The 18,342-nt window shown below is 43.9% G+C and overlaps 1 protein-coding gene across 1 annotated transcript in view; it reads left to right on the top strand.

The window, feature by feature from the left end:
• The first annotated feature begins 381 nt into the window (after positions 1–381).
• Positions 382–18,342, top strand: part of CHN2 (chimerin 2) — a 304,029-nt gene continuing 286,068 nt past the window's right edge. Inside the window, exon 1 of the mRNA XM_077775468.1 lies at positions 382–570. Within this exon, the coding sequence (XP_077631594.1) occupies positions 522–570 (49 nt within the window). The 5' untranslated portion in view covers positions 382–521. The remainder of the gene's footprint in view (positions 571–18,342) is intronic.

Genomic DNA, 18,342 nt, shown 5'->3' with positions numbered 1-18,342 from the left:
CGAGCGTCCCCCCCGCCCTGCGGCCCTCAGCCGCCTCCTCCAGCCCCAGTCGCGGGAGCTGTCAAGCCCGCGGCAGCTGAACCAGCCCCCGAGCTCCCGCGTCTCCTCTCCTTCCTTTGTGTGCGCGCGAGCGGAGTTGGGGCGGAGGGAGAAGGGGGAGGTCGCTCTGTCTGGCTCCCGCCNCGTGCGCCGACCGCAGCTGGGGCTCCGCTGGAGGCGCGATCAGTCCGCTCGGGCCGCCCCCCGGCTCTCCCTCCGCTCCGATCTACCCACTGACACCCAGAGAAGAGCGTGCAAAGGCGCCGAGAGGGACGGAAACCACAAATAAATAGCGGCGGCAGCAGCGCGTCATCTGGTGGAGCAGGAAGTGCAGGCTGAGTCCGGAGGCTGGTGCTTTCTGTGCGTCCCCAGGACTTTGCCATGGGCTGGGGGCCGCGGAGGCTGCGAGCGGCCGGGCGAGGGCAGCGGCGGCGGCGTCCGCACCGGGGCTGAGCCAGCAGCGACGCGCGGGGCGCACGGAGATGGCAGCGTCCAGCAACTCCAGCCTGTCCGGCTCTTCGGTGTCCTCGGGTGAGTTCCAGCCCGTCGGACGCGGCGGCCGCGCTGGGTCTCTCGTCCCCTGCCCCCGTCCCTCACCCGGGGAGGGGTAGAGCCTACCTGTGGCCGTCCTGCCCCCTCTCTCGGAGTGAGGGCAGGCGTCCGGGGTGACACTTGTTTGGTTTGCCCGCACCGTGGGCGCCCCCAGCACCTCTGCGCCTGACATCTGCCAGCGCAGAGGTGGGAGAGCCGTGGCGCCCTTAGTTTGCGAACGCGAGTCTCCTGGGGACTTGGGGAGCAGCAGGCGAGAGGCGAACCGAGCAGGGCAGGCTCGCACTTTCTGGCGCAGCTGGAATCTGGGCTAGCGGGGCGCGGGAGGCTTGGGTGACGCTGGGCGCCCCGGCTCGCTGGCGGCGCGCCGCCTGCCAGGCTGGGTGCCCAAATCCCAGGCTGAGGGGAGAGAACCCTCGCTCCTCGCAGACTTGATTTTCTTTGTTTGTTTCAGAAATTAGCTCCGTGGAGACACAAGCTTGGGGCATGGCTTGAGATAGAAGTAAATGAAGGGATTCTGTCTTTCTGGTCCTGATTGAAGCGAGTTAGAGGAAAGGAGGTCGAACCCAACCTCTGCCAATTTGCCAGTTTACAAGTGTGTGTGTGTGTGTGATTTTCCTATGTGGCCTCTTGAACATTTTCATATAATACTCTCTGTGATTTCACTTTCCAGGCATACATTTTGTTTTCAAGTGTGGCTGAATAAGGGGAGGGCTTCTTTCAGCTTTTTAATGGTTGATCAGCAGGTCTAATTGAAGAGGAAAAAAACTGCTAATGAATTGGAAGGAATAAGAATCAACAGAAACAGACCCTCTGGTTGCTGAGTATGACAGGCTTCTAATCAGAATGATGCATTAGGTAGCATTCTTCTACCTCTCTGGTCATTGAAAACTTTAATGACAAACCCTAAAGGCATAGCTGATCAGACATTCAGCGTAGTGTGCAGCATTGAGGGGTCAAGAAGGTCTTGAAGTCCTAAGGAAAATACTCAGTATGTTAATATCGTATTAATTCCTGTTGTGTGTTTTTTACTACATGCCCTAAAAATTAAACTCCGAGGAAGAAACACCTTGGTGGGGCCATTGGACAGCAAGCCAGTCATAAATCAGCCACATCTATAGATGTGTAACTAATCATAAATACAAGGCGAGTTTGACTAAGGTGCGATTGTGATGTGGCCCAAGGTGATCCCTTGAAAGCCATCTGTTATCTTTTTGGCAGGTTTAGTTCCAGGGAAATGGCACTTCCTTTCTTGATCACTGCCAACTAATCAAAAGCACAGTGTTGTTAGGCATATGATATAGTTCAAGTTTCTGGTAGTAGCAGCCAATGGGGCAGAACAGTCATATCTTATTAAGAGCAGCAACAAGTTGACCGCGTGTGGTTTTAATTCTGAGAACTCAGCAAATGCTATGGTGTATTTTTAGTATCCCCAAACCACGGCTGCTGCTTTTCAATTCAATTTGGTTGACTAACATTGAATTTAAAATACAGTGATGTTGGCTTACTATTAGCATATAGTTATCCCGCTCAGAAAACTGTCCACTAGGAAAGGAACCGGTGGGGGAGAGAGGAGGCAATGGGAAAGAAGAATGGAGAAGAGACCAGGAGGCAGCATTCTCACACGATTTACTGATGCAGAAATTACAGACATGTGGCACCTGAAAGTTGAGCTCTTGGTGTAGCTGAAGAAACCTGATGAAGAAATTGAACTCATTAAGTTCATTAAGAAGAACACGTGGGTTTGAAGTCCCACAGACATTTTAGATGGTGATCTCCTTGCAGATAGGATACAGGTGCTTCTGATGGTTCTCCTTTCTGCTTTACAGTTTTTTGAATCCTAATGGGAACTGGGAAATTAGGTAGACACCAAGATTCAGAAAGTGGGCAAGGATATAGTACTTGATGTAGATCAACCTGGCCCATGAGCTTCTGTGGCTTAATACCCCAATTAGTCAGACACTTTATCTTGAAAAATACAAGAAACCTTAGTTCCTCTTTTTAAGCACACTTACCATGGTGTGGATCATGAATAATTCAGGTGGTGCAAGTAATTCACACCTGGGAGAGGTGTTGGGCCCTGAAGAATGGAACCCATTTGTGGCGTCAGCTGTGTTCTCCCAGACAAAGGCCAGAGTCTGAGAAAATAGGGCACCTCATCAATCTATTCATTTTCACAGAGGACCTACTATGTGCCAGGAAGTAAGTTATAAGCCTCAGCCATGAGGAGGCTAAGTGAGGAAGATCATTTTAGGATTCCTTCTAGTTTTGAAGTTCTGGGATTATTGTTGAGTTCTGGCTGCACCCCCTGACCAGCTGGGTCCTTGGAGGTGAGTTACTCAACTTCTCCAGGCCTCAATTTCCTCGTCTGTAAAGGAGGCTACTGCTAATCAAGGACCTACTTAGAGGAATGCTGTGTGGACTAAATGAGATAATGTGTATACAACATTGAGCACAGGGCATGGTATTTAGTGTTTGGGTGAATAAATTTTGCTCCTTTGAGGAATGAAATAGAAAGCACTTCATGGTCAGACTTTAAGCACAGAAATAAGTCCAACACATATAAAACTTGCCTCTTATAGTCCACACTAAATTTGGTCTTGAGGTTTTGGTTCCATTAAATAAACATTGTTAAGTGTATTTTAGGTTTCGGGCATTGTCCCAAGTGTTTGGAATAGATGAATCAAGGTCCTTTCCCTCACCATCAGCAGAGGTGGGCAACAAATAGTAGTCTATTCCAGTTGGATAAAATGAATTATGTGGAGGAGAGTACAAGAAGGAGAGTGATTCCTTCAGTCTTCAGGGGTCAGTGGAGGTGACCTATGAATTGGGGCTCAAAGGGTACATGGGATTTTTCCAGAGAGGAAGAGGCAGGGGAAGACATTTCAGGAAGAGGGAAGAGCTTAGGCAAAGGCCTGGAGATGGGCTAATTTTTAGCTTCCTTTCTTAGGGCTATTGATCCATTTTCGAGGTGATGTCTCTGGACAGTTATGCTTCTAGACCCATAAGCAGCATCACACGTGGAGGGACTACATCACTTACTCTTGGTGCTGATGTAAGAGGTTTTCTTTTCTGTTCAGGTGGCAGTGGGTTTGATGGAACAGCTCTGGAAGCCTAAGGACGTGTTTGGGCAATTGAGCAGTAAAAAAGGAACTGTTGATTTTATAGTGAATAACATATGGAGAGGGGAACTCCAATAATATGGGTTAAACCTCCCTTTGAGGAATAGATGTGGAAGATTTAGGTTTGGTTGTGTTTGCACAGAGAGTAAAGAGCTAATAACTCACTCAGCATTAAGCTCAAAGTTCTCTGATCTTTGTGAGAACACATTTTCACCTGCTGGTGTTAAACCGCACCACCCACGTGTGCCCTTCGTTCTGCCTTATCACCTGAGACACAACAAATAATCAGGTTAAAATAAATTTTTAAACACATTTTCCAAGAACTGTTCAGAAATTTTCTTCTGGAATATTCAATTATGTGTAGAAGAAATTGCTTTGCCTTTGTTTTAATGATAACTGCTAGTAATTAAATTTCACAATCCCCTATATTGGCAGGATGGTTTGATTACCTTTATTGTTTTAAATGGGGGAGAAAACTCACTATCCTTATGCTTTTACTCTAGCCTGTGGTACTTGATCATATTCTGAAATAAACAATGGTTGATTTGCAAAATAGTTTTCTTAATAATAATCATGGGTTATATTTGCTTTTATAATTGAAATAAGAACTTTTTGCATTTTTAGTGATTTGATTGCCAAATGGTAATTTCAGTGTTTAAAAAAAAACAACAACTCAAGTAAAGTAATAAAGAAGCTCTGAGATCTTTTCCAGTAACTGAACAAGGTAAAAATTAAATATTAAAGGGACCCCTGGGATACGAAGTTGTTAAGATTTTGAGAACGTAAACACACTGTATTATAGAAATGAAATCAACCTAGACTTTTTAAATTAAAATGCAAATGGAAAAAGGTAAAAATCAGTATTTATGTGCAGAATCATTGAAACCTTAATTGGGAACAGAACATTCCTGAATGGATTGAGGGACTTAGTCCTCCAGATTTTGTACAACAGTAATGCAGGCCAAATAATGCTATTTTCTGCTGTCACACTAGCTTGATCCTAGAAGTGATAAATAGGAATTTTCATTACCCATTATTGGAGGGTCAGCACCAGTGACATATACAAATCTTTCATTCCCTAGATGCAGAAGGTGAAACTGAACTATAAAAATGCTGCCAAGACCTATAGGTGTGATTATAAACTCCATGGATCCAGTGCTACAAAATAGGGTATCTTTGTTGAAACAGACATTGACACTGACAAATCATCTTTTGAATCCCTGAATGATTCAGAAATATTCAATTTTGTCTAAAAAAAAACCTTTCTTTACCTTTGTTTTAGTGACAACTGCTGGTAATTTAATCTCAGAATTACCTAGAGGGTCAGGAAGGCTTGGTTACTTTTATTTTAAATCACCAAAAAAAAAATTGCAAATGAAAAAAATCACAAAGCTAACACTAACGTCCTGAAAAAAGTCCTACACTTCCTTTTTTTGTTTCTTTTAATGTTTGTTTATTTTTGGTAGATAGAACACAGGAGGAGAGAAGAGAGAGGGGGACACAGAATGTGAAGCAGGCTCCAGGCTCTGAGCTGTCAGCACAGGGCCTGATGTGGAGCTTGAATCCACAGACCATGAGATCATGACTTGAGCCGAAGTAGGACGTTTAACCGACTGAGCCCCCCAGGTGCCCCGAAATCCTCCACTCCCATGAGGAGCACTGTTCTTTGCTATTTTTCTAGTGACCTTCCCACACTTCATTTTTACTTATTAGATTTTTCACGGTCCCTTTGTGGTGACCCAGATGAACCCAGTGATAAAGAAACTGAAAGGAAGGACTCTTTACTGTGTGTTTGCTGGGTTTGACAAGGGCCCGCAGAAATGTGTGCTTTTACTAAAACACCAGGTCTCCCTCCCCCTAACCCCCCATGGAGGGTTTTGAAAGACCCTGCCATTTGTTCAATTTTTGGGAGATGCAAACACCAGGTATTTGGGAGCTGCAAACACCAGGCCAGTTGGTGAGGGATGTAACTGCAGTGTGTTCCCTGAGCCGCACCCCGGGGCTTGGCCTGAGTGTCAGTCCCGCTGAGGGCCGTCTGCTGCTCTGCAGGGCCTCCTGTTTTTGCACAATGATCAGAATAGCCGGGCATCGGGTTTGGAAAATCTACACGTGAGTAGTGTCACATTGGTGTGGTTTGGAAAAGAGTTTTTACCAGAAGATCGAGATTCTTGCTAAGACTGTTAGAATCAGGGAAAGAGAAAGGGACCCAGGGATGGACGTATGATTAATAGCACCCATCTATCACCCACCGATCATTTATGTTTTATGAATGTTTTCACATTTCATGGCTCCTGAAGTATGTCATTTAATTTTCACAATGAATGGCTTCCCTCCTTCTTTGCTCTCTTCTTTTTATGTTTCTCACCTGTTATGATGTTGGTCAGATTTCTGTTTAGAATGTTTTTTTCCATAAATCCTCCATTTGATCTACTTTAGTAGTTTCCAAGTCCTCTAAGTACATTCCTGTTTCTTTTTCCATTTGCTCCGTGAGAATGGAAGCCGGAATGCTGTTTCTCCCATGGATTCTGGTTCAGGCAGTCGAGACAGATGTCTGTGTGCTGGTGCAGGCCGGTTGGTGTGACAGTACACACTTGTGTGTCTCAAAGTTACTAAGGAAAGCAGAGGTGTATTCAAGGGTTCCATGGCTACAGGAAAATCCGGTTAGGAATGTGCAGGTCCCACAGGCTGTCGGGTCTGCAGCGGGACCCACGTGTCTGTTGACTGTGATCTGAGGTCGAAGACCTGGCCTGCGTACATTGCCAAGTGGTGATAAAACTTTTCAGCTCTGTACCCAGGGAGGGGCATCCACCAGCTGCTTGTGCAAACAGCCTGTGTTCCCCCTCATTTATTATTAATTGAACACTTTTGTGGGGGCCGATCTTCGAATATGGTCTTTACAGTATGGTGTAATTACAGCCTGGCCTTGCTTCAATAGTTTGGCCTGTCAAAGTCACCCGACCTCAGCCCTATAAAGTGTTATTTTAAATCATCCAATGTCTACGTTCCCATAGACATTCTCTAATAAAGGTGTTCAGTGAATAGCCTTACTTAAAATGTAATCAGCTCAGGTCAGAGGTTACATCGATTAGACTTCTGGAGTTGAGACACTGTCTACACGTCGTACAGGCTGCCAGTCAGCCCCTGCCTTGGTGGGCCTGCTGGAGAGAACAGTTTTTCAGGAGGAGAGGATAGATGCCACTTGGCTGGCAGAACCCCTCCCCTCCCCCCCAGAATCTGGATAAATGGTCTGCTTTCTTGGGATGGCGAGAATTTTCACATTCTGCAATGTGTCTTCATTAGATGTTGCAGGAAGAGCCTGAACTCAGAGTCAGAGGATCTGGACACTGAAACCTGTATGTATGTATGTATATATATATATATACGTATATATATATACATACATACATATACACATACACACATAAAGGTTATATACTTTATGTATATATATAAAGTATATTTTTTGAGATAGAGGGAGAGAGAGAGAATCCCAAGCAGGCTCCACAGTGTCAGCCCAGACTCTGATGTGGGGCTTGAACTCCTGAACCATGAGATCATGCTCTGAGCCAAAATTAAGAGTCAGACGGTTTTACTGACCACCGAGGTGCCCCTGGACACTGAAACTTTTAACCAAGGCATTTAAACCCTTGGGCAGGACACCTAAGCCCTTATAAGGCTCTTAAACCCTTGGTCAGAGGCTTTAAGCCCTTAACCAGGACCCTTGGGCCCTTAACCAAAGTTCCTAAACCCTTAACATAGTCCGTTAAACCAGGTACTTAACCAAGCCCTACAACTAGCTAGGTATGTGACCTTTGGTGAAATTAGCCTCTCTGAGCCTTAAATACCTCTCTGCAAACTACAGCTGTGACAGCCTGCTTCCTGGAGTAGATGTGAGTATTAACAGGGTGAGGAAGCATTGTCTCCCACAGATGTGGCTATTCTACCTGCCCAGTTGACGTCAATGTCTCCCACCCTTCCCCCCCTCCTACCCTTAATATCTGTGAGCTTTAGTTCTCTGATCTTTAAACCAGAAAGTGACAGTGACAGCTGATGAACGTATCCCACAGGATTGTCATTCCTGAAGTACTGTTTGGGAAAATGCTTACTAAATTATAAAAGCAGCTAACAATTCTGAATGGTTGCCCTGTGTCACCCTGTTTACATGCAATCCTCAGAGTGTTTCTTTGAGGTAGACAGAGTATCCCCTTTTGCAAACAAAGAGGTTAAGTTCATGAGGCCACAGGGCTTGGATTCAAGGTGCTGCTTTGGGAGCAAAGTGTACTTAATTTCAAAGATCATGGTTTTTTCCCTCTTGAAACATACACGTTGGTTTTTGTCTCTGTTTTTAAAGCATCTGACAGTAAGGCTTAAGGCTGAAATTCATGTTCATTGTTAACAGAGAAAATACAGTTAATATACTTCCTTCTGTTGCCCTGGTGGTTATCCAGACCCACATCCAGCCTGACCCAAGCTTATTGTCACAGGTGTTAGGAACTGGGAGGTGTTACCAAGGCACCTAGGAGATGGGATTTATGGGTCTCTACCTAAGAACAACCTCACAAAGTGAAGGGGATATAGGTGTTCATTGTTCTATTCTTGCAACCTTCCTACGGTTTGAAAATTTTCGAAATGAAAGAAAAAAGACAGCGGGGGGAGGGGTGTGGGGAAAGAATAGTGCTACTAAGTACCTAAGTACTAAGAATAGTACTACTTTGTATCCACTTGATTCTTTTCTCCACTGGAGTTTTAAAAGCATTCCACTTTGTGTGAGCTTTTCAAGTCTTGGGATCCCCTCAGGAACCTCCCAGATTCTGAATCCTCGGGGAAGAATACGTATTTATTTTAAGTGAAAAAGTAAAGGAACTGAAATCACAGAAGGCATTCAGGTAGACCAGATGCAACATTTCCTACCTGACAATGTTTATTTTGTTGTTGTTTTTTTTCATGGCAAGCTGGTTTAACTTTACGTTTCATTGTTGGTTTCAAGTGAGGGGGAAGCTTGCAGTTTCCAGAATTACCTAAGTAAGAGATTGAGTGTCGGAGGAGCTCCAGGACTGCCCAGGGCCGCTCAGCAAGTTGGTGGTGGAGCTCGAGCTGCAACTGACATCTAAGACCCACATTCCCAGAACATTCATTCTCAGTCCCTCCTTCCTGGCTGATCCCAGGGCATAGCATTATCCTAAGAGAATTTCTTACCACTGTTTTTTGGTTTTTTGTTTTTCTGTCTGGCTTCATTGAGGCTATTCTGTTATTTAATATTTTCAAAACAGAAGTTATAAAGTGCTTTGTATTTTAAGTGAGCCTTAAGTCTCAAGGCTGTGATGCCAATAGAGGCACAAAGACTGAAGTGACCTAGCATCTGCCCTCACTATAGCTAACTATATACAGCTGTACTGTCCAGTAGGGTAACCACTAGCCACATGTGGCTCTTTACATTTACATAAATTCAGTCCCTCTGTTGCATGAGGCACATTTCAAGTGCTCAATAGCACGTGTGGTTAGTGGCTGCCATATTAGACCATACAGAAATAGTAAAGTTCCACCATTCTGTGGAAGATTCTACTGGGCAGCACTGGTAAACAGGGAAGGTGATTCTAAGATAGGGACATTACCAATGTAAAATTAAGAAGCTAAGGATATGGGGAGCCTGAGTGGCTCAGTCGGTTAAGCGTCCAACTTTGGCTCAGGTCATGATCTTGCGGTCGGTGAGTTCGAGCCCTGCATGGGGCTCTTTGCTGACAGCTCAGAACCTGGAGCCTGCTTCAGATTCTGTGTCTCCCTCTCTCTCTGCCCATTCCCTACACATGCTCTGTCTCTCTCAGTCTCAAAAATGAATACGTGTTTTTTTTTTAAAAAAGCTAAGGATAGAAAATTTGATAGTGTTCTCCCGTTTCTGTATTTGCTCTGTGTGCTACTTAGGTTATATTACACTAGTTTTGGGAATGGGCTCTTTTTTTAAAGTAATTTTTTCATCATTTTCAGGGGGACAGTGGAATGACAGCTAGAGGATGGTGTTGGGGAGAGTAGTGAAAATGTTTATAAACGCTTCTAGCCTTGAAGTTGGATTCAAGCTTTTAAAAAAATGGTCTATAGTTTCCCTAATGGCAACTCTATTTCTTAAAAAAAAAAGAGTCCCACAGTGAGTTATAATTTCACCCTCAAAGAGGAAAAAANCTCATGATCAGAAATAGTTTGGATCTTATAATTGTACATCTTCCAAAACATCATAAAGAAAATAGGAAAATTGTGAATGTGTGGACTGAGGTTGCTAGTGGCATACCCAAGCCATGCTATTTAAAGATTTTCTTTTTTTCTTTTTTTTGGCAGACATGTTAGATTGTGTTTATTTATTTTTACAAATAGTTTACTGTCAAATTAGTTTCCATATAACACCCAGTGCTCATCCCCACAAGTGTCCTCCTCCATGCCCATCCCTCCTCCCCCCCACATCCATCAGTCCTCAGTTTTTGTCAGCATTCAAGAGTCTCTCTCCCTTTCCCCCACCATTTCCCCCCTTCTGCTCCCCCTTGTTCCTCCGTCAAGTTCCTCCTAATCCTTTTAAAGGAGATTTTCTACTAACTTGGCCATCAGCAAACTATTTGCCTAGAAGTATTTTACTTCTGGAAAAGGCCCACATATGGGGCAAAGCAATTGCACTGGTCTTTAGAAAATAATATTAGCTTTTGGACTTTTTGGCACATTTAATTGGAAGAAAGTGGGTGCCAATAAGATGCAGGAACATGACCGTTCCTACGAAAAGGAAGCTACCCTTCTCCTTGAGCTTGAACTTCTGTTACTGTCCTCAAGTGCATCAAGGAAATGGAAATATAGATGGTATCTTTAGAGGGTCAAACAACTGTCAAGAAATAGGTTGAGGCCACTGGATTCAAACATAATAGCTAGAGGACTATAGAATGTATGGCTTAGTCCTTCTTGACGTAACTCAGATCATAAATTCAGGGCGGTGTGAATCACAGGATCACTTGATCACTGTCTGCAATTCTTTTCTCATCAGAGGTCTGGTACCTGGATTTCCTCTTGTCCTTTGTATCCTTGGGACAGGCTGAACACTGGGAGTATGGCTTTACTGGTAAATCTTCTGCAGCAAATACTAGAATGTGTGCCTGCAAAACTGACCTATCACAATCTCCAGACTGAGCCCTGCACTGCCTTATATGGTAGCCCTGTGGGCTATTCAGGTCTTGAAATGTGGCCAGCGTGACTGCAAGTGTAAAATACCCACCAGAGTTTGAAGCCTTAGTACAAAACACAAAGGACATAACATATCTCACGAACAGGCTTGTTCTATGGCTTATATATTGAACCGATAACGTTTTATGGGTATTCAGTTCTTAAAAAAAAAAAAGGTATTTTGAAAATCACTTTCACCTGTTCAAAAATGTTTAATGTGGCTGCTAGACTATTTAAAATTAGATAACGGCTCACATCACACTTGTGATGTGATAGCCACTATGCTGGATGACTCCAGTGAGAATGGTCAAGCCTTTATCATAGAATCCGCCACCCAAAACCTGCTGATTCACTGTCCCATGGCTCTCCTAGTTGGAGCGCTGTGCCCTCTCTAAGCCAGAAAGGTACCCTCCCTTCACTGAGGCCCCATTCAGCTCCCAATCTCAGGTCCCTGGTTTGTTTTAGTGCCAGACCTTGAGAGATGTTCTTCATTGTCTAGGTCTGTACGGAGATGTTGAAATGAAATAACACAGAGGGACAGAGTGGAACTCCATCAGATTCTTATTGATACAGGTTTTGTGCCTTGTTTGATGCTTTCCTATAACTCGAGACTTCACATATTTACATGTTAGAGTTCTGTGCACCCCTCTTTCCAAAGAAAGCCTGCAGTGCTAGGAAGTTGGGAAGAGAAGCTTGAGAGAACAAGGAACACATTTTTCTCCTGACCTACGTAGAAAATTCTCATCTGATCATGTTCCTACTGAGACTTCTTGCCATGAATATGCATCTGTGTATAAAACACGTACGTGTGTGATATACGTCTGTATGCATGGATATATGTCTATGCGTGTGTGTTTGTGGGTATATGTATACCAAGAAAGCAGAAGTGGATTAGGTTTCAAAAAGTTATTTCCTAGCAAATATATAATATATAAGTTAATATCAAGGGAAAGGCAAAGTCAAGCCTAGTATTACTTTTAGTAATGAAAATACTCACTTGGGATTATGCTAATGATGTGTAGATATTAATACACATAATTCGGCTGCCTAATATTGATTTAAGTTGCTCATTCAAATTCACTTTATTATGGAAAAATTAGCCGTTTTGTTTTATAGCGTCTGTCCCTGCAGACGGTGAAACTGTTAAGCCATGTTTATTGGGTAAATAACACTATTTTGCTGTCTTTCATATGCAAAGAGAGTATTATACTGTCTCCCACAGGAAGTGTGCTGTGAGTTATTACTTTCTGGCTGGGGACCTGTTTAGTTCAAGCCAGGTGTCCTCTCTGTTATCTCCCTCGTGATCAGTGTCCAAGGTTGAAGTACTGTCAGTGATCAGGGCACAGAACTTTTTTTCTTTTATGTGACGTTAATATGCCCGAGGCTTGATCTTTATCATATGAGAGCCCTATGCTAGTTTTAAGCAGCCAAACTAACTCACACGCCTTTTTCTTTTTTTCCAAACATGAATTCTTCCTCAGTGGAAAAAAAGCAACTGACAGGGGCTTTGTAAACTCTCTTGAAATAATATCAGATTAAGATTAGGAACATAACCACAGCAAATCCTAGGCAATTACAAACAGAAGACGTGATTTGGAATTAGACAATGTAATTTGTCGTAAGAATATAATAATTGCCACAATACTTATTTGGTTCTGCATTCTAACCCCAGTAATGGCACTAAGGGGTATTTTGTAAGGAGTCTCAGAAGCTTTTCAAGGAAGACATGCCCTGTGGACGTCTTACTTTTCACAAATAGCTGAGTGTAAATCTGTCACTCTGGAATTCATATAGACCTGTTTCTGAGAGCGTATGTAGTTTCAGCTTGTGGTCCTCCTTACAGTAATGAGTTCCATGCATTTTCCACCCATCGAGTGGACCGATATTTCTTTTTATTGCTTTAAATTTAACTCTCTGAAACTTATTTCTAACATACAACCTTGGGTTTTATAAATAAATGTGGGTTGACCAGAACCCTGGACTTCAAGAATGGTGTTGTGTATGGGACGCCTGGGTGGCTCAGGTGGTTAAGTGTCCAGCTTTGGCTCAGATCATGATCTTGCAGTTTGTGGGTTTGAGCCCTGGCTTTGGGCTCTGTGCTGACGGCTCAGAGCCTGGCTTGCTTCGGATTCTGTGTCTCCCTCTCTCTCTGTCCCCTCTCCTGCTCGCTTGCGTGCGTGCACGTGTTCTCTTTCTCTCTTAAAAATAAACATTAAAAACCTTTAAAGAAAGAATGATGTTGTGGGACAAGTGTTGGAAAGCTGGGAGCTGGCCCAATTGCTTGTGTTAATTTGGACCCCTCTGAATTTTCTCATCCATAAAATGGGTTAATAATACGTGGGAAAATCAAATGGGATAGTGTCTGTGAAAGAAAAGTGAAAATTGAAAACTTGTGAATGAAACATAAACACCTCTGGTGTCACGAAGTTCCATTCTTCTATAGATGCTCTGTTGTTCCTTTTCCGGGTGATAAATAATCACTCGGAGTTCATAACTGTCTAATAGAACTTGAAAAATCTCCTCTAAATATATTACCTAGCTGTTTTGCTCTTCACCAGCCTTTCAAAGCCTTGAAGCGTAAGCCCATCAGTTTAGAATTTTTCCATTCTGTGCAAGATTCCACCGGGTATCCCACTTTCCCATAAACATTTAAAACTAGCCCAGACATCTCTCATCCAAAGAGACACCACTGTTTATACCTTCTGATCCAGAGGAGTGGCTCCTTTTGAAATTAAATTTGGTGTCCTATTCAATCTTTGCAAATAAATCTGTGCAACAGACATGTAAGTTACAACACATAGCAGAAGAACTCTCCAAAGAGAGTCAACTCAGTCTGGGAATATCACCTACCCTTGCATCTACCTGGGTATTCTCTCCCTTCCTTCCCTCCCCCTCTTTCACTCTCTTCCTCTGAAAGGAACCACTGTGAATATCCTGTTTACTATTATCTTGGTTTTCCTTCTTTCTTTAAATAATTTGATCCCATCACCAAAATCCATGCTTTGCAGGCAGATGTTTTTGTCTGTTCTGCTCACTGCCAATCTCCAGTACCTCGAACAGTGTCTTGCTTGCAGGTGGCACTCAATAATTGTTGAGTAAATGAATAGATCTATATCCCAGGCACTCTATCATAGGGATGCTGCGATAGTCCCTCCTTTATCTCTTGTATGTAAATCAGTTCTGTAAGGGCCCCATCACTGGTTCACTTTAGCCACATGCCTTTAATGCTTTTTAGAAAATTAGGGTTTTTTTAAAAAGAGAAACTTATAATATGGAATATTTGCACTTAGGTGCAGGAGGAGACTCTCAACAAAATCATATAGACTTTTTCCCCCACTTGGAATTCTTTTATTTATTTATTTATTTATATTTTTAAAATATAATTTATTGTCAAGTTGGTTTCCATATAACACTCAGTGCTCATCTCAACAAGTGCCCTCCTCCACGCCCATCACCCCCCTTCCCCTCTCCCCCACCCCTATCAGCCCTCAGTTTGTTCTCAGTATTTAAGAGTCTCTTATGGTTTGCCTCCCTCCCTCTCCTTAACTGTTTTTCCCCTTCCCCTCCCCCATGGTCCTCTGTTAAGTTTCTCCTACTCCACATATGAATGAAAATGTAAGGTACCTGTCCTTCTCTGCCTGACCTATTTCACTCAGCATAATACCCCCGAATTCCATCCACATTGCTACACATGGCCAGATTTCATTCTTTCTCATTGCCATGTAGTATTATTGTATAGGTAAACCACATCTTCTTGATCCATTCATCAGTTGGTGGACATTTAGGCTCTGTCCATGATTTGGCTATTGCTGGAAATGCTGCTATGAACATTGGGGTCCATGTGCCCCTATGCATCAGCACCCCTGTATCCCTTGGGTAAATTCCTAGCAGTGCTATTGCTGGGTCATAGGGGAATTCTATTGTTAACTTTTTGAGAAACTTCCATACTGTTTTACAGAGCAGCTGCACCAGTTTCCATTCCCACCAACAGTGTAGGAGGGTGCCCGTTTCTCCACATCCTCGCCAGCATCTCTAGTCTCCTGATTTGTTCATTTTAGCCACTCTGACCGGTGTGAGGTGGTACCTCAATATGGTTTTGACTTGTATTTCCCTGGTGATACGTGATGTTGAGCATTGTTTCATGTGTCTGTTGGCCATCTGGAGCACCTGGATGTCCTCTTTGGAGAAGTGTCTGTTCAAGTCTTCTGCCCATTTCTTCACTGGATTATTTGTTTTTTGGGTGTGGAGTTTGGTGAGTTCCTTATAGGTTTATAAGGACCAGCCCTTTATCCGATCTGTCATTTGCAACTATCTTTTCCCATTCCGTTGGTTGCCTATTAGTTTTGTTGATTGTTTCCGTTGCCGTGCAGAAGCTTTTTATCTTGATAAGTTCCCAGGAGTTCATTTTTGCATTTGATTCCCTTGCCTTTGGAGATGTCACATAGATTTGTCTGAACCAAGACTGCTTCTTAAACTTGATTTGTAGTTCACAACTACTTTTTAGGAGTGAATAGTGAACCACTTAAGGAATATAAGTAGCAAAGCTAGAGCTGAACAGGAAAAGCTACAGAAAAGATTTTACAAAGTGATATAGTGCATGTGCTACAACGGTAGCAAACCTTGTAAACATTATGTGAAAGAAGCGGGTTACAAAAGCCTACCTATTGTATGATTCCACATATATGAAATGTCTGCAATAGGCAAATCATAGAGACAGAAAGCAGATAAGTAATTTCCTAAGGCAGGGAGGGCTGGAGAGAAATTGGAGTGACTGCTAATGGGTCTGGGGTTTTCTGGTGGGAATGATGAAATTGTGGTAAGGGCTGCACATCTCGGTAATATACTAAAAGTCACCAAACTGTATACTTTTAAACAGGTGAATTGCAGATTATGTGAATTACATCTCAACAAAACTGTTACTTAGAACAAGGGGGGGAAATGGGCAGAGTAAGGCTGAGAAGGTAAAAACGTTGTAAAATTAGGAGACCGGGTGGTGGGGGAGCCTCTACAGATCAGGTCTTCCTGGATGGATACTCTTAATCACCTAGGAGACGGTTCATTGCATATTCACTGATAGCAACACAGGCGGCTGTGTGCATATCCCCTTCCCATTTTTATTTCCAGAGTTGCCTTTTTCTGTCAGTCCCCTACCTCCTCAGAAGATGTTCTCTGTGGTTGGTTCTCAGGGTCAGCTTGGCCTGCACTCTACCATGCTTCCTTCCTCCCTGTCCCCAAAGGCTGTGGTGTCCTCTCCCTCTGGCTGAGGAATGGGGTCCAGCAGCAGGTCTTCTCTGCTAATGCAAAGCAATTCGTGCATTTCTCATGACTAGTTAATTAGATTTTTGTACAGCTTTTCAAGCCCCAGGCACAACTCTTATGCCCTCAAAGCAGAATATGAGTCATCTGGGAACCAAGTTTCCTACCGTGTAACCTTGGTACTGCTGAGTTTACTAGTACCGTGATGCTTCTGTGGCTCTCTCCAGATGCCCCCACTGGACGGACGCATGTGCAGACATTTCCAGGGGTATCCTCTGCTGGCTCTTTTGTTGTTTCATAATCAAAGAATGGGCACGCTTTGATCATGTGAGATCACAGCACTGTACTGTAAATACTTTGTTAGAAAGACTAGAATAGTCCGCAGGTGCAGCTATCTCAGATGTTAGTAGTGTTTGCTTTAACCCTGAACGAGCAAAGAAACGTGCAATTTGATCAGATATGATCTACACTATGAACATTTCAAATATGAAGTTTTCTAGAACTATATATAGTTCACAATAAGGAATCTAACCATATGCATTGAAAAATATCTGCTGTTTTGAGTGGCAGCTTGTTGGAAAAGTCCCTTTCCTCTCCTCCCCCAAGTTCACTGACTCCTGGGATAAGGTATACTTTCTGCTGCTTGGAGGAGGATCGGGCTCTTGTGGAGATAAAGATCTGCATCTTTGGGGAACAGAGTCCCCGGGCGGCCACTTTCATGGGCAGGCTGCAATCTTCAGTGGCCCGCAGGAGTTTATAGTAAGATTGGCGCCACCTCAAAGCGTTCGTGGCTTGTCCTTCCTCCTCGTGGGACAATAAAGACAGGCACCCCCACAAAATACAGATACCTATTCATGGGAGTTTAAGGGCAAAGCAAGTACTGAAACATCCTCTTCCTTAAGGTCTTGTTCAGAGTATTTTCCTGGCAGCCGGAGGAGGAAGTGGGCCTGTGCTACAGTGGATTTGCTGTTCTGTGTCCTCCCTCGGGGGAAATCCGGTTGTCCTGGGTTCCCTACAACAACAGCACACGTAGGCAAGGTGTCATGCCAGGTGTTGGCCTCTGCAGCTGCTCTCACATTTCACTCCAGGGACACGGATCTTCTACCTTGATCCTCCTACGGTGGTTCTGCTTTATCCGTGGTTTTGCTTTCTGAGGTTTCACTTCCCCGTAATCAAACGCGCTTTGGGAGCAGGCGCTCCTCTTTCTGATGAATCGGCAGGCCAATGGCAGCCTAGCTCGACCTCACAGACCCTGGGTCAGCCAGCTCGTCTCATCACGTGGGCATGTCCTCAGCTCAAGTCATCCCAGGAAAAAGGGTGAGTACAGTGCAGTAGTTTGAGAGAGAGATCGTATTTACATAACTTTTATTATAGTATACTGCTATAGTTTTCTGTTTCCTTCTTAGTTACTGTCTTTAATCTCTTACTGTCCCCAGCTTGCAAACTGAACTTTATCATAGGTATGTACGTACAGAAAAAAAAAAGTATATACAGGGCTCAGTACTACCTGTGGATTTAGGCTTCCGCTGAGGATCTTGGAAGGCATCCCCCCTTGCCCACCCGCACTCCTTAGATAAGGCAGGGACCACTGTACTCTCTAAGGTCACAGGACAAAGTTTCCTGCACAAAAGCTGCTATTCGTGCAGCTTTTCTGGTGCTGCCCCCAAAATGTGTAAGGCATTCATACCTCCTAACTGCCTCCTAGGAACATGTCAGGGGGTAGTAATTGTACGGGTTAGGGTGCTTCTGCTGCAAATACAGAAAACCCTGTAGAGGTGAGAGATAGGGTAACCAAACCACTGTCAGCTTCCCTGCAGTCTATTGGCTCTTGGTGGAAGGGCTTTGTTCTTTGCTTCCCTTTCCCTCTCCTTTCGGTATCAAGATGACAACGGCATTACCTGGCATCACAGGTAGAAAGAGTAAGGGAGGGGCCCCTGGGTGGCTTAGTCAGTCAAGCTTCTGACTTCTGCTCAGGTCATGATCTCATGGTTGGTGGGTTCGAGTCCTGCATCGGGCTCTGTGCTGACAGCCAGCTCAGAGCCTGGAGCCTGCTTTGGATTCTGTGTCTCCCTCTCTCTCTGACCCTCCCCTGCTCGCTCGCTCGCGCTCTCTCTCTCTCAGAAATAAGTAAAACATTAAAAAAAAAAAAAAAAAAAAGGAAAAGAAAAGGGGGGGGGCAATTGGT

The sequence above is a fragment of the Crocuta crocuta genome, unplaced genomic scaffold, assembly GCF_008692635.1.
Source record: "Crocuta crocuta isolate KB4526 unplaced genomic scaffold, BGI_CrCroc_1.0 scaffold197, whole genome shotgun sequence".
Lineage (NCBI taxonomy): Eukaryota > Metazoa > Chordata > Mammalia > Carnivora > Hyaenidae > Crocuta > Crocuta crocuta.
The sequence above is the reverse complement of the archived record's forward strand: the minus strand, read 5'-3'. Positions and strand labels throughout refer to the sequence as shown.